Source organism: Abrus precatorius, unplaced genomic scaffold (genome assembly GCF_003935025.1).
Source record: "Abrus precatorius isolate BTA unplaced genomic scaffold, Abrus_2018 Scaffold10, whole genome shotgun sequence".
NCBI lineage: Eukaryota > Viridiplantae > Streptophyta > Magnoliopsida > Fabales > Fabaceae > Abrus > Abrus precatorius.
Genome location: NW_020874292.1, coordinates 18,518,635 through 18,535,959, shown reverse-complemented (window position 1 = coordinate 18,535,959; position 17,325 = coordinate 18,518,635). Strand labels below are relative to the sequence as shown.

At 31.7% G+C, this 17,325-nt stretch overlaps 1 protein-coding gene and 1 non-coding gene across 2 annotated transcripts; both read left to right on the top strand.

The window, feature by feature from the left end:
- Window positions 1-356: 356 nt before the first annotated feature.
- LOC113853346 lies at window positions 357-463 on the top strand. The gene has a single exon (XR_003502519.1). It is a non-coding gene; the product is annotated as a small nucleolar RNA R71 (small nucleolar RNA).
- Window positions 464-7,611: 7,148 nt separating this feature from the next.
- LOC113851986 (RNA-binding protein 26-like) lies at window positions 7,612-8,112 on the top strand. The gene has a single exon (XM_027482250.1). It carries the CDS (start codon window positions 7,612-7,614, stop codon window positions 8,110-8,112), a length of 501 nt encoding a protein of 166 aa, XP_027338051.1.
- The last annotated feature ends 9,213 nt before the right edge of the window (window positions 8,113-17,325 follow it).

Sequence of the window (17,325 nt, the reverse complement as noted above, 5' to 3'; positions counted from 1 at the left end):
CACCATTTGCATGGTTTCCTCCACAAAAATCACAACTTAGCTGACTGGTAGGCATACTCCCTGTTTGCAGATTGTTGATTTGTTGTGTTAAGGCAGCTAATTGTTCTGAAAACAATTGATTTTGTAGCTGATTTTGTGCAAGAAAAGTTTCCAGAACTTTAACTTCATGACCAGAGTTTCTTCCTTGGTTCCTTGAGTTTGAATTTTGATACATTGAAGATGCCATCATGTCAATAATCCTTTGAGCTTCTTCCAAGGACTTTGTATTTAATGAACCTCCAGCAGCAGCATCAACCATTGTTCTTGTTACTGCATTAATCCCATTATAAAAAGTCTCTAATTGCATCCAATCTGGAATACAATGATGTGGACACCTTCTAAGCAGTTCTTTGTATCTTTCCTATGCTTCATACAATGATTCTCCTTCTTGCTGCACAAAGGATGTAATTTCTCCTCTCAACTTAGCAGCTTTGGATGGAGGGAAGTACTTAGTTAAAAACTTATTCACAAGTTCTGTCCAGGTTGTGATGCTTCCTTGTGGTTGAGCTTGTAACCAACATTTTTCTCTATCTCTCAAGGAAAAAGGAAATAGTCTTAATCTGATAGCTTCTTCACTAACTCCATTCATTCTTATGGTGTCATATAGCTGCAGAAAATTTGAAATATGCAGGTTAGGATCATCAGAATTTCCTCCAGCAAACTGATCCTGTTGGACTAAATGTAGTAGGGCAGGTTTAATCTCAAAATGGTTGGCTTGAATAGTTGGCCTAATTATAGAAGAGTTAAAACCTTGCATGTTAGGAATAGCATAGTCCCCTAATGTTCTAAATCTGTTCTGTTCTGCCATTTCTATTGCTGGATTTGGTTGTCTAAAGGGTGTAGATGTTCTTTTCACTCTAGAATTACTCTAAGATTCTGGAGAATGGACAGCTTCTAACTCACTATCACTCCCTATGGCTTTTTCTGCTCTAGACTCTTTTCTCAATCTTCTCAAAGTTATGTCTATGTCAGGATCAAAGACCAGAATTGATTTATTCTTGTTTTTACCACGCATATACAAATCCGTTTGAAGCAAAATTAGACCACAATTGATATTCAGAAATGTACAACAGAATTCATGCAAAATCTATCAGTAAAAGCATATAGAAACTTAAATCTAGCAGTTGCATAATTGTAAAATCATGTACAAATATGCAGAATGACAATTACAACTATGAAGAACAATGAAAACTGAAATTATGCAGATAACAAAGATGTAAAATTTCTATGCAGCAGACAGAAATGTTGTGCAGAATATTACACAAGGTGCAGTAAAATTATGCAGAAAACAATTTGAAAGCAAATCAACAAAATAAATGCTCAATCTAGTTACTTTTCTACTACTAATGATATTGAAATGCAAAACTCACCGGCAACGGTGCCAAAAACTTGTTGTTAGCAATCTAAACACTAGCAAGTGCACTAGGATTGCAGCAAGTGATGAGTAAATTTAAGATCCAAATATCGTCTCCACAGGGAATTTAGATTCAAGTATCACTTCATAGAATTATAACCATTTAAGCTTTTTCGAAATTGTAAGGAGAGTGGTAACATCTAATAACAGTAAACTGGAACAATTAAAAGTAAAATGAACTTGCAGAAAACAGAACAATGAACACACAGTTATGTGATAACAGAGGGAGAAACCATAGCTAGGGAATTGCTTCACCAAAACTCCAATGTTTAATCAATAAAAGTCTGAATTAACAAGCAATTGGAAAGAATGACAATCAGTTTCACATTATACTATTCAGAGGTTAATTCCTTAACTCAGTGAACCTAACATTCAATTAAATCATTCTAATTCCTTAGATCTAATTCAATTCAATGTTGCTTTAAGTGTAAGAAACCAAAAGATTGCAAGATCAAAGTTCCTTATCCCTAAGAAAACTAAAATCTCAGTGATTGGTTCAGATCTGAAGAACAAATTCAATTTCCATTGACAAAGGTTCCTCTGAATTTAGTTAATCAAATTTCCATTCAATTTCCACGTGAAGTTCAGAATCAATCACTCAATCTATTCCAAAGCTTGAAATTCAGATCCAAATCAATTCAACATGTTCATTTCAGATCTACAATCCCTAACTATGAACAAATTACACAGCCATGGCAGCAGAAGAAGAAAAAGAAAGAGAAGAAGAGAAGAAGAGAAGAAGAAACTCAGAAACGCCATGGAAGCTTGCTCCACTCCAATTCCTCTTCGTGAAGCTCCAAGATCTGAATCTCCACTCCTCTCTCTCACTTCCTCTAACCAGAAACTAACTAAAAAAACTGAAAATGAACAGAATCCCCTCTTTCTGGATCATTTCTGGTATTTATAAAATTTCCCAGATTTTCACAGTATCACTTTTATGAGAAATAGTAGTTACGCAGAGAGTTTTTGGTTGCGCGTTAACACTTTTCCCAGAAATAGTGGCTACGCGCATTTTCCTGATATTGAGAGCTCTCTGGAACTATCACTCTTGATGATAAAAGTGACAACGCAGAGCCAAGGTAGTTGCGCGTTATCACTATTGTTGATAAAAGTGATTACGCGCAACTCACCAAGTTGAAGACTCTCTGGAACGATCACTTTTGATGACAATAGTGGTTACGCAGAGCTTTCCTAATATTTTGCTTCTCTGGAACTATCACTTTTAATGATAAAAGTGGTAACGCCCAGGCTTCACTTCTTCTTTGAGCTCTGAAGTGATCACTTTCACTGACAATAGTGATCACGCCCAGTCTGCAATTTCTTATTCTTGAGTTTTTGGAGTCCAGACTTGCTTCTTTCCTCTTCCTTGTCATCAAACTTCCATGAATATGATCCTTGCTCAATTTATTCCTATAAAAACAAGATTAAAAACTTAATTCCTAAGCAAAAATTTCACAATTGCTAAAATAACTACATATGTAAACAAAATTCAATTCCTTCTCTTTTTCTAAGTTTTTCTGCTTTCTTTATATATTTTTCTTATCATTTGTGTTAGAATCATGCTAAAATATCAGTCAAAATATGGATTCATCAAAAAGATTGACTTCTGCTCCTGTGTTGATACTTCCTAATCCTTATGAAAGTTTTGAAGTTTATTGTGATGCGTCTAGAGAAGGACTAGGATGTGTACTAATGCAGAATAGGAAGGTGGTGGCTTATGCTTCACGACAGTTAAAGCCTCATGAACAGAATTATCCCGCTCATGATTTAGAATTGGCAGCAGTGGTATTTGCATTAAAGATTTGGAGACACTATTTATATGGTGCAAGATTCGAAGTTTTTAGTGACCATAAAAGTCTGAAATATTTGTTTGATCAAAAAGAGTTAAACATGAGACAACGTAGGTGGATGGAGTTTTTGAAAGACTATGATTTTGGACTTCAATACCATCCGGGAAAAGCAAATGTGGTGGCAGATGCTTTGAGTAGAAAATCTCTACATATATCAACTATGATGATACGAGAATTGGAGTTAGTGGAGAAGATCAGAGACATGAGTTTGGTCATGGAGGTTACTCCTAAGGGTTTTCGTTTTGGAGGGTTAAAGATCACTAGTGATTTTCTAGAACAAATTCGGGTAGCTCAACAAGATGATGTAATTATACAAGAGAAGAAAATGTTGATGATCCAAGGAAAGGAAAAGGATTTTCACGAAGGCTCTGATGGAATTTTAAGATTTCATGAAAGAATCTGTATACCCCAAGATGTAGATCTTCAGAAGATGATATTAGAGGAAGCTCACAAAAGTAAATTAAGTATTCATCCTGGTATTACCAAAATGTATCAAGACTTGAAGAAATTATTTTGGTGGCCAAAGATGAAGAAGTTAATAATAGAATATGTATCATCTTGTTTGGTTTGTCAGAAAGTTAAGGTTGAACATCAAAGACCCTCAGGAATGTTACAATCCTTAGATATTCCAGAGTGGAAATGGGATAGTATTGCGATGGATTTTGTGAGCGAATTGCCAAGGACTTCTACTAATCATGATGCAATATGGGTAGTTGTTGACAGGTTGACCAAGACTGCCCATTTCTTGCCTATTAATATTCGTTATTCATTAGCAAAGTTGACTCAGTTGTACATCCAGGACATAGTGAGATTGCATGGTGTGCCATCAAGTATAATATCAGATAGAGACCCTCGGTTTACATCTCGATTTTGGGAAAGTTTGCAACAGGCATTGGGAACCTAGCTCAGATTTAGTTCAGCATATCACCCTCAAACTGATGGACAGTCAGAGCGAACTATACAATCACTAGAAGATCTCCTTAGAGCTTGTGTAATGGAATATAGAGGTAGTTGGGATCAATTTCTACAATTAATTGAATTCACTTACAATAATAGTTTCCACTCAAGCATTGGAATGGCACCATTTGAAGCCTTGTATGGAAGAAGGTGCAGAACTCCATTATGTTGGTATGAGACTGGAGAAAATCTAATTTTGGGACCGGAAGTGGTGCAGCAAACCACTGAGAAGGTTAAAATGATTCAAAAGAAGATGAGGACAGCACAAAGCAGGCAGAAAAGCTATTATGACCGAAGAAGAAAGCCATTAGAATTTCAGACAGGTGATCATGTATTTTTGAGGGTTATACCCATAACTGGAGTTGGAAGGGCGATGAAGCCCCGGAAACTTACACCCAAATTCATTGGACCTTACCAAATTTTGAAAAAGATTGGCCTTGTAGCCTATCAAATTGCCTTACCTCCATTTCTTTCTAATCTTCATAACGTGTTTCATGTATCCCAACTTCGAAAATATGTTCCTAACCCATCTCATATTATCGAGCCTGACATAATACAACTCAAAGACAATCTTACTTATGAAACATCGCCTGTACGTATTGTGGATCAACAAGTTAAACAATTACGAGGAAAAGACATTGTGCTCGTAAAAGTAGTATGGAGTAGAACTGGTGATGAAGATGCTACGTGGGAGCTAGAGAGAAAAATGAGGGACTATTACCCCTACCTTTTTCCATAAGGTATGTAAATTTCGGGGACGAAATTTCTTTGAAGGGGAAAAAGATGTAACATCCTCGTTTTTCTAAACAGTTAATTTGTTAATATAATTATAATTTAGATTATAATTTTTCAATTTTTTTTGGAAAAAAAAATTTATAATAAAAAAATAAAAATAAAAATAATTGCTCATTTATACCGGTTAAAATTGCTCTATGAGGATAAAAATAGCATTTTTAATTACGAAGAATTATTTTAAATAATAAAATTTATATTTTTAATTAGAAATAATATTTGGAGTGTAAAAATAATTATTTTGGTAATTATTGCTTATTTTTAGATTTTGGTTGATACTGTTTTATGTGTTAACAGGAACTGTGTGATTAGTTTTTTTTCCTTTTTCTTTTTCTTTTTAAGTGATAACTAAGGAGATATTGATGTCAAAAATTATGTTATAATTATTTTAATTGTTTGGCATCAATTATTTTTATTTTTGAGTTTTATTCATAATTATTTTATTTAATTACATTAAAATAGCAAAATAATTGATTATTATATTATTATTTCTTTACCTATTTGACTAAATTGACCACTTTCTTACGTGAACCTTCTTCTTCTCCAAGTCCATAACCCCTTCTTCTCCCTTTCACCATTTTCATTTTCTTCCACTCATTTAAGCTTGTTTTAAGGTATGTTTTTAATATATATCCTTAATTAAGCTTAATTATTTGTAAATTATCATTTCATCCGATTAAAATTTTAATTTTTCCATGTTTTTTTGGCTGTCATGAACAGTAAAAATGGGTCTTACTTTACTTCAAAATTATTGGTTTTAAACTTGCTTTCTTTTGTACTATATGTAGACTATGCATGGCTTATATTGTTTACATAATTAGTTTTTCAAAAATGTGATTAAAAAGCACTAAACCCTCACAAGGGTTGGCTGCCATGTGGTTTTAGAGAAGGTGAAGTGAGTGTTTTTCACTTCCATTTTATTCCTTTTATATTAGTTAGATTATAGAAACTAATTTTGTGTTAATCGGACTTTTATAGCAAAAGTTAGAAAATTTCAATTTTTACATATACATATAAGAGTATAAAATTAACATCTCCTTAGTATTAATTATGTTTAGGCATGATTAATTGATTAGGTTGATCGTTTCGAAGATTGGATTGTTCGAGTTTTTCTAAAGAATCAGAAAAGAAAAAATTCATCCATACCTTCATCAAAGAACATCCGTAAGGTAAGGGGTGGGATGATTTTATTTCAATAGGTGGCATTAAGAACCATAAGGGAATAATTCTCTATTGTTCTAATCAAATAAAATGAATTTGGGTTGTTTTAGAGCTAACCCATAATTTTTAGAAGATTGTTATAGTACTGGACATGTATGAAAGGTTGCCTTAGACCAGGAAATTGATTGAACAAGGACTCTCCCTTATATGTAAGGTCCTTTGTGTATTTAAATTAATGTATTGGAATGATTTATGATTGAAGTGCTGTATTGAATTATTTCTTTATAATTGGTTGAATTCTCATTATGTGTTTGTGTAGATATTCTTGTTGGTATGAATGTCATATAATGGTAAAGATTGGAAGTAATTTAGTTTTATGTGATGTGAGCATATAGATTGACATAATCTAAATGTCCATTCAGACTTGTTGGAGAGAAGAAAATATGTTTTTAAGGTGTATATATATATATAATGTATTTTATATATAGTACAAGTATCTTTTGACTTCTTTAGAAAATGGATTTAATAAAAATAAATAAATAAATTATATTACTGAGAAAGTAGTATTGGATATTTGGAAGGCTTGAATCATTTTTTTTTTAAATGATTAAGTCCTCAATTTTTAAGCATGAAAACATATTTAAAGAAAGAGGGGAAGATATGATTTTCTTGGATTTTGAGGTGATGGAGGTGGAATTTAATAAATTAGAAGTATTCTGGATTTTTTTCTGGTTGTTTTACAGGAAGAAGAAAATTTTGGAATATCTGATTTACAGAGGAGACTCTGTCGAATTTCATTGAGAAAAGAAAAAGTTAAGGATTGTACTTAACAAAAAAGAAAAATTAAATTTTTTCTCTAATTAAATTAATTAGGAATAAAGACATGCATCATGAACATGTGATAGTGTGATGAGTGGACAGGAAAGTATAAGAAATCTAGGGGCGGCTCCAGGGTAGTCTTGGGGATAGTGACGTGTGATTGAATCTGACAGTGGCCAAGGCTCGCCACCTTGTGCTGTGGACTCTCACTGCAAAACTTTACTATCCTGACTGGTCCCGAGAGATTTTTGTATTAGTAGAGCTGTTACTGTATTATGAGATTAACAAAGTTGGCAGTTAAGTAACAGTGAAACTCCTGATCCTTCCCTGAGTAAAAGAAACAGATTGATGGTTCTGGGCCCACATGCATGTGTCAAAATGTACTAAGTTATAATAATAGACTTGCATCATTTCTCATTCATGGCATATGCATTTGCTTGGTAGATTATGGGTGTTGATAATTAATTGTGTGATTGAAACTCTTATATGTCTTTTGCTGCTGGAGATTGAATCGAATTGTCTCACCTTTTTATTGCTGTGTGTGTTGTGTGTGAATATGTTTATTAGGTAAGAACATTGATGGCTCGACCACCGTACCAATTCAGCGTCTCGATCAGATATGATCCCGAGGGAAGATGGGTGCACGACTGGGAGCAACAACGATTCACCCACACTGGATCTATTACCTTTTTGTTAGATAGAAATGGGCCAAGCCCACGAGCTTACCCTATCCCCATCCGAGTACCCATGAGACTTACTTTTCCATTTCCTCCAGATGTACAGTTTGTGCGACCCCCTACCCCACCTCCTGTCCCTGTATTATCACCCCCGGTATTACCCCCAGGTTTCCTTAGACCTTTACGTCCTTCTATACCATATTTACCACCTGTTGAACGGACTAGTTTAGTTGACACACTTTTAGCAAGACCTATCTCTATCTCATCCACTTCCTCTTCGTCTTCCTCTAGTTCTTCAGACTATCCTGATTTTTCTCACTGTTCAAACACCTCTATTGCTATTGGAAGGAAGAGGACTGCTTCTCAAGCAGGACTCCTTCCTAATTTTACCTCCTCTGAGTAGGAATCTAGTGAAAAAGGAGAGTAGGATAGAGTCGAGTAAGGAATAATCTATACATATACATAGGTGTAAGTACTTTTGACTGAAAAGAAAAAGGGGTATATAGGAAGCCTAACCTTACCGTTGTTGAATTTTGGGAGGAAATGGGCACTTTGGTGATCATGGATCCAGGGGAAAGCTCATGAGGTCTTCGTTTTGGGTTGTCATCTTTGATATCGTGACCCCACTTTATTTCGTATGTAATTCAATTATGTATATATTTAGATAACTGGATGATTGTATAAATTAACAGATGACGTGTATGTATGAAATGAAGACTTCTAGTAATGGTAATGTATTTAATTCACTATATCTGAATATATATATATACCCATGCATGTGATGTTCTTACTACTTAGTTATTTTATGATTGTATTTATATTTATTGCTTAGTAAGTAGTAAGGGTGTCACATACAACATCTCCATACTAAGTTCAAAACACATGTTACAAGAATATAGTACGAACGCTCAAAATCAATCAAACATACATTATTAACCCTTCATCATAATCAAATATCATTCAACTAAAAGATCATGCTCATTCAAAATATTTTTGAGTAAGTTCTTAGCATATGTAGCACAGAAATATAGTACAATCATCTAAATGGACCAAATATGCATCATCAATATTCACAACACTCAAATACCATTCAATCATATATTTCCATACAAGAAAACATACAATAGTATTCTCATGAGCACAAAATATACTCTATTATAATGACGAAATAGAGCTCTTATTTACCTTGAGATGAAGTTTTAGAAAGAGATTTGTGAAGAATCTTGTTCAAAGAGTTGAGTTCCTCCTAAATCTTACAAGAGAGATCACTTTAGAGAAGGTAGACAATAGAGAAAACAAACAAAGATTGGAGAACTAAGCTCCAAGAAACTTACTTAGAGTTATCAAAATGAACGTTCAAGCTCTAATTTAAAGAAAAATTGAGGTTTAAGGGAGATTTTCTAAAAGAAGAGAGTGAGAGATCAGAAAGAATGGAGAGGAGTTCATAACTTGAATTGTAATCCAAGTTCTTTAGGTTAAAAACCCTTAAATACTCTCCAATTCATGACATTTTCGCTACAGCGAGGACTTCTCGTTATAGCGAAAAATCAGATAATATTTTCCTCTTATTGTCTTTCATTCTGGCTACAGCGAGAGGGTTGTTAAGTCATCCTTATCCACTTCTTACTACAACGATAATATCTTGCTACAATGAGAGAGTTCTAGATAGTTTAATTCTGAATGATCATTCTTGCCAATACAAGAGATATCTCGTTATAACAAGATATCCTGTAGTTTACACCACTTAAACTCTCCTAATTTTAATTAACATGCACAAACAAATAATATAAGATATAACAATAATAACAACAATAATAATAATAACAAAATGAAGGTGTTACACTTGATTGCGTCATTCTCCTTCATTTTTAGCATCTCAAACTCTCTTTTAAGAGTCAAGAGCTTAATGGACTGAACCCTTTCATCACCTGCATGACTCTCATTCAATTCATCCCATATTTGCTTGGTTGTTTCTAGATGCATAAAACCGATAAAAACATCATTTGCCAAGGCTGAATGTAAACACGAAACAACTTTCTCCCTTTTCATGGTCTCTGTAACACCTTATATTTCTTTCCTCAATACATGATAAATTTTCATAAAAATTAATATGGTAAAGTAAATTTTCCTTAAAAACTTTCTAATAAGGAAAAGACATTGAAATGATATAAGGTTCATAGAGTAAAATTTCATTAATTCATAAGTACTTTAGGAAAACAAAGATTCTAAAGTTTTCATCAGCAATAAAGAGGAATAGTAGTTTTACAACATTTTCAAAAGAACGCTATAGAACTGAAAATATTCATTACATAACTCAAAATAACTAAGTCCTATAGCAGTTCTCATCCATCCATGCACTGAGCCTGGTACTATTCGTCCTGGTTTCCTGAAAAATGTTGTGTAAGGGTGAGTCTCTACCCTACCACTCATACATAACATATACATTCTTCACAAAACACATCTTATCACGATTAACGAAAACATCATGGCATTACATATCACAAGGTTATATAAAGCATATTCTCATCTCAACGCGCATTACATTACACAGATTCACAATTTCTTTTACTTTTATCCGCGCTTACCGCGCCCTGTGGCCACAGTTATCCGATGCCTCTATCTCGAGGTCTTACACATTCATGTAAATAGTCGCCGGATGGCCCAATGCAATACGGATACAACGCATGCAATAGACGGCCCGTTAGCAAAGGTAATGGTCAGGAGTCAAGTCGAGAAATGAGTGTGTGGCCATGTGGTGCATTCGAACACAATATTCCGTGCACAATCCCGAATGTCACTCACCACCCTGCATTTCCCCAAGATATCCCATATCGTCTCCATCTTCCACTTCCCCAGTGTATCTCTGTAACTATTTACATCATATCTTTTTCCATCTCATACTCTTTTGAGCATATTCACATGTTCACATATGCCATTTATCATGTTTACACATATTTTTCATTATATTTCCACATACTTTTCATCATATACATCAAACCATGGCACATTCACAATACACATCATTTTTCCATAAAACACAATATATTCAAACATGAAACATCCATCTCTTCGTATATTTTATATCACAAAATCATAAAATCATATCAACCATCCTCAATATACCTTATCATGCCCTATTTGAACATAATATCCCAATTTCACCATGTACTCATCATAAAATCACATAAACAACTAATTATTCTCACTTTTCACCGATTATTTCTCATAAAACAGGGATTATTTCACATATAATTACATACATGACAAGATCTATGAGAATACAAGTAATAAACATAACGAAATGATAAAGTAGAGCCCCCTTACCTCAAAACAGAGCTTTTACAAGGATTTAACCAAAGGTTTAACTCTAGAACGGAGGTTTTCCTAAGAACATCATGAACATCTATAAGAAGAAGAAGAAGAAGAAGAAGAAGAGAAACGAACGGTAAATCTAACTTCAAACTTAGAAAAACTTACTTGTAATCCTTTAGATCGAACGTAAAATCACAGATCTGAAGAAAAATCTAAGTTTAGGAGGTTTAGTATGGGAGAAAATGGCGAGATATGACTTTAGAACCTTTGAGAACCTTGGATAGGAGTGAAGAAATGAAAATTTCGTCTGCAACCCCCTTTTTATAGAAAATTTTTGAAGTTACTGTTTCACCGCCAGAATTTACTGTTCATCGCCGGAAACACTGTTCACCGCCTTACTGTTCATGCCAGAAACATTGTTCGCGGTAACTGTTCACGCCGGAAACACTGTGCACATGTACTGTACACGGATTGTACGCGTACTGTACGCGGATGTGACGTCATGCTGATGTCATTGATGACGTCATCGTCACTGTACAAAGGCGGTTTCACTGTTCATAGGCGGTTTACTGTTCATCGACACTGTTCATAGGCGGTTTTACTGTTCACTTTTTTTTTTTTTTTTTAAATAAATTCTATCCAAATCTATTCCAATTATACTTTAACAAACCTCATTTATTTAAATCAAAATATGGGATGTTACAGTCTCCTTCTCATGTTGCCTAATTTGAGCCATTGTAGGATTAGTTCCCAATGCTAGAACTTGCTTGTCTTGATCTATGTATTCCTATAAGTCAAAAGATTTCAAACATAATCTCATTTTGACTACCCATCTATGAAAATTTTCTACAAAAAATTGAGTAATAAAAAACACAACATTGTCTCTTGAAGCCATTTTTCACTCACTTACTCATAAATGTTTAATCTTTCCTCTCAATTTTTTCAGACCCACAACCTATAAGAGCAAAGCTCTAGATACCACTATTAAATGAAGATATCAATACCATAAAATATAAAATAGAACCATAAAATCATATAAGAAGAAGAGTGGAAAGGGAAGAACAGAGCTATTTTTGTTTTTGCTGCATAACCATACTATTATGCTTCTATGCATTGATATTTAAGTGCAAATACATAAGAAATAATAGCCCATCATAATACCTATACATGCTATTAGTAAAAGGCCATACACCCACTAACATTTGGAGTGCAAATATGTCCAAAATACAAGCAAACTAAAACTACTAATCATAACATTACTTACTGACACAAGCAAACATATTGCTATAAGTAAACATAATTAAAACAGTAAATGGTAACTAAGAAAAGTTTTACAAGCCATTAAATTTAACACTTACTTATGCGGCATGAGTATATTTTATAATGTTTTTAACTCATCTTCCATGCATTGCATTTTTATTCCTTCAATTTCTATATGCTCAGTATTCCAGAATAACTACAATACAACATTTAAATGGACTTTTTTTTTTCTTAATTCATAAACCATTATGTACTATTTCCAACGACCTAAGAAATGTAACTACCAAATAAGGTCTATAATGTAATTTCAAAGTTTATAAGTAATCTCCATTCATGCTGATATGAATGGGCATGGAAAAGTGGCTCTTATGCTTAACATGAAATGCATGTTCATCACTAAATACATGAGTTTCACTCTTTTTGCTTCTTCATGTTAGTCAATTAATTCAATTTCAAAATCCTAAACCCTAAACCAAAATGCTGATGGTAAAATTGTTTAACTTAAGATTACATCACTTTTTTTTTTATTCATTTTAGTATTTTATTTTCTTATTTTTACAAGCACATCTTATGATAATACACATAGTTCAATTTTTAATTAAAATTTACTGTGTCTCTAACCTTCTTTTGATTTGCTAATGGTTGGTGTATTCCTTGCATTATTTTTGTGTGAAATATAGATTTTAAGAGTATTTGATGAAATGCATTGATCTCTCTCTTGACAAAATATAAACATTAAACAATGTCTTTTACCAAATGTTTGACACTTTTCCTTTTATACACTTTTCAAAGTTTTTTTAATCATTATTTTCTTAAGCAAATTTAACATCATTTAAACAAATTTTTCCTTTGCTCATACTATACTTTCTGTTCAAAATTTGCTTAAAATTAAAAATAAGAGCTTAAGTGATATTGATTTTGCTTTAGTGCTTACCCACATCCCCATGACCTACTATTTATCCTATTTTTGCTTAAAGTTATTGTAATTTGCTCTGTCTTGCTTAAATGATTTAAGATTCACTTAAGCATTAATCCTTGTTCCTAAACCTTGTTTTCTATTCTATTTTTATATATGAATATTGAAATTCACTTAAGTAAAAGTTAAAAATTGCTTAAATTTCTAAAATTTGCTTAAATGACCAAACGTAATAATATCTTCTTCTTGCTTAGACGAGCTTTAATTTTTTTCAAGTGAATTTTAGTATTGCTTGAGCAAATAGATACCTTGCTGGAGAGACTTTTTTAAAATTTCACATAAATACGTGTTGATTCGTTTAAGTGAATCAAGATTAGATATCCCTATTTTCATCAAAATTGAAGAGGGTTTATATTTAATTTCTTAAGTTCTAATTTGGACTTTTTAAAAATTATATACGGATAAATGATTTATATGTAATTTGACCTATTATCTTGTATAATAATAATAATAATAATAAGTAATGAAAATATAACAATTTAAATTGTATCTTCTTTCTTTTATTATTTATGTTGTATTTATTTTATTGTATAGCTTTATAGTTCACAAATATTGTTATGAGAAATTAATTTGTAGAACAAATTACGCAATTGATCATTCATTTTCTTTAGGCTTTGTTTGGAAGTTAGATTTGAGAGGGAAAGAGAGGGGAAGAGGAGGGTTAGAGGGATTTAATTTATGTTTGGAAGTTAATTATTTTAGAGGGGAAGGTTTAGGGAGTTTTTTTAAGCCCCTTAAAACCCTCTTAATCTTAATTTTACAAGTTCCTCCATTCTGGGAGTTTTTTAAAATAAAATTGTGATTGACTAATTTACCCTTCGATTTTTTCTCCTTTCTCACGATTAGGGTTACTCTTTCACTCTATCTCTTAGGCCCTCAATATGCTATCTGCTCTGTATCTCTCTCACTCTCCGCTCTTTACTTTGTATCTCTCGCTCTTTGTTCTCTACTCTCTATCTCTCACTCTCTACTCTCTCTCCGCTCTTGGTACTCTTTGTTCTCCACTCTCTTTGCTCTTTGCTCTTCGCTCTCTCGCTCCCCTCTCTATCTCTGGTCTCACTCTACAGGTAATTTTTTATTCTCAACCAAACCAGTATGAGAAGACATGGTGTTGCCATATGTTTTGCAGTAAATAGAATTGAGAAATATTTAAAATATGTAGTTACAATGTTTATTTGTGTTAGCCATTATGGCAATTACCCAGTTGATAGTTGGAGACAAGTTCTTTCTGTCACATAAAGATCACCAAAGTATGGTTTTTCTCTCAACATAGTCTTTTCTATACACATGATCAGGAATGGTGATTAAGCACAATTTGGGCTGGTAGATAGATGGGTAGTCGTTTTACTGGGTGTTCAACTAGTAAGCTTGTGACTGGTAAAATTATTTTTACTTTTTTCTCTGGATGAAAATTATAGTAATTTAGATCTTGGAGTTTCAAACTTTAGATTATAAATTTGTCTGGTACGATGATCTATAGTGGACTACTTGCTGCACTTTTATGTGGAAACTGAAATTTATAAATTGAACTTGAAGTATTTTCTAGTAGCATCCTTGTATCCTCAAAATTCATAATATTATTACTTGTTTTTTCCTGTGGTCCCAAGTAATTCTGTGTGTATGTGTGAGATGATTTATTCATTAAAAGCTATGTTTGGAGATTTTGGTAGAGCAAGTATGCATGAACATAGTTATAAAGAGTTGATCATTCATTTTCTTTAGAAAATAAAACCAAACTTTGATCACACCTTACTTGCAAATGAGTCCAAAAATATAAAATGTGTTTATAATTGTGAATTCTCATCTTCTTTTATGTTTCTCATTTCAAGCATAATAATATATGTTTTTAATTTAAAATTTGCTTATATTTTTATTTTATTTTCAAAATAAATTAAATAAATAGTCATTTACTGTTCTTCATAATTTATCGTATATATACTTTAATATTAAATTTGACGTAAAATGTTATGTGAATTACATTGTCTTATTATAATAAATTTAATTTTTAGGCACATATTTATTAATTTCGTTCTAAATTTTAATGGGAGTAAAATTGTTATTTAACTTTCTCTTGTTACTGTGTATAAATTTTTAGACTTTTTTTTTGTGAATATATACTTTTATATTTATAAAAATGAATTTATTTTATTTTTTCAAAATTTAAAGTTTCTTTTTAAAAATCTTATCTCTTAAATTTATAATTATGAATATATATTAATTATTGATATTTAATTAAATTTTTTTAACATTACATGATGAAAAAAATTTAAAAATTATTTATTTTTATTAAATTTTTATCATTTTAATATGTACTATTTATAGTTATAGAATTAAGTTTAAAAAATTTATTATTAAAATAAAATACTTGTGGATCGGAGATATTACTAAAATAGTATATACTAAATTTGACGGATTATAAATGGTAAGAATCGTAAAGAGAGCAGTGAAGAGAAGGAGTTGATAGATGGAATTAGATAATGACTGAAGAAGGGGCGCGTTGGCTGAGCTGAGGCGTGAGGGGGTCAGAAGGAGTAAGTTGTGTGAGTATGCATTGTCTTGGTCATGGTCCGTTCTGGTCTTTGCAAAGATTTAAAGGCTGCTATTGCTAATTGCAAAACCCAACCACACTTGGTCAACCTTTCAACCTTGACCGCTACTCTTTTCTTCACTCCACCCTCTCCTGTTGCCTTTCCTTCCTTTCTCATTTGACCCTTTCAACTTCCCTTTTATCATACAAAATATTCCCTTCCTTCTCTGTTGCCTGCCATAACTATTACTCTCTTTTTAAAACTAAATACCTTTATTATTTTTAATATAAGTACTTTTTTAATACTACTAAATAATTATAATTGTGTTCCTTCATGATCTTTTTGCCCTTTTCTATCACATTAGTGTTTGTTTGTAACTCATGGGTAATCAATACCATAATCAAATGCTAATTTTTTAAAATCTGACACAAAAAAAAAATATCGAGGTTAAACTAAAATATAAATTTCTAGCTTATTTGAAGTTTTTTATTTGTTTTTAACTCAATAATTTTATTAAAATTTATTTTTCTAGTAAGTTCTTAAACTAATTATAAATAATTTGAGGGAAAAGTAGTTATAGACCAAATTAAAAAAAATTTTAAAACTCAGAGACCTACTTATAAATTTTAAAAAAATAATTTTATAATTTTTCAAATAGTTTAGGAACTCACAAAATAATATATTCTATTGTCAAAACTAAAAAGAGATAAATAATTGTTCTTATTCTTTATTATTAATCTCATATATGCTTTATATTGAAATGTATAAAATTATATTATATTAATTAAATATCCATTTATATATATATATATATATATATATATGGGAATATCTTCTCACGTTAAATCTAACGATTTGTGTACTTTATTTAAAAATCCTATATTCTTTGGTATAAGAATAAAATTTAACATTTAACAATAGACACGGTTTTGAAATAAAAATTTTGAAATCGTCCTGAGGATATGACATTAAAAATAATTAACTTATTGTTATTAATCTTTTCATTCTGTTTATTTGTTAAATAACGGAATGAAATGAAATATTTTCATCAATTCATAGTACACTATCTTTTAGTTTAATAATTTTATGCTGTTTTAATTATTGCACCTCTCAATAGGTAAGCTTCAAGGCAAACAGCATTTGGGCCAAATTTTAAGGATAAATTGTTTGGAAATATTGCGTTATAAAATTTGTTAATTTGGTGTTTTATGATATGGAAAAGAAATTTATATCAATTAGAGTTGATCCAATTCATTTGAATTAATCTATTGTAGATAACAAGCTTTAGTGGATTGAACAAAAAAAAAATAGATATAATTCGATGTTGTAAGAATATGTTCAAATTTAGTAAAGTCTTATTTAAATTATAATTTTTTAAAAACAATTGTAGATTTAAGCAATAGATTTAATCAAATCAAATTAAAAAGTTTAAATTTAATTAGGAATGACAACAGATAGAGTATGGGTAGGATACTTTAGTACTCATCCCTATACCTATGTTTTAAAAAATTATACGTACCCAGTCCTATACCTACGTGGG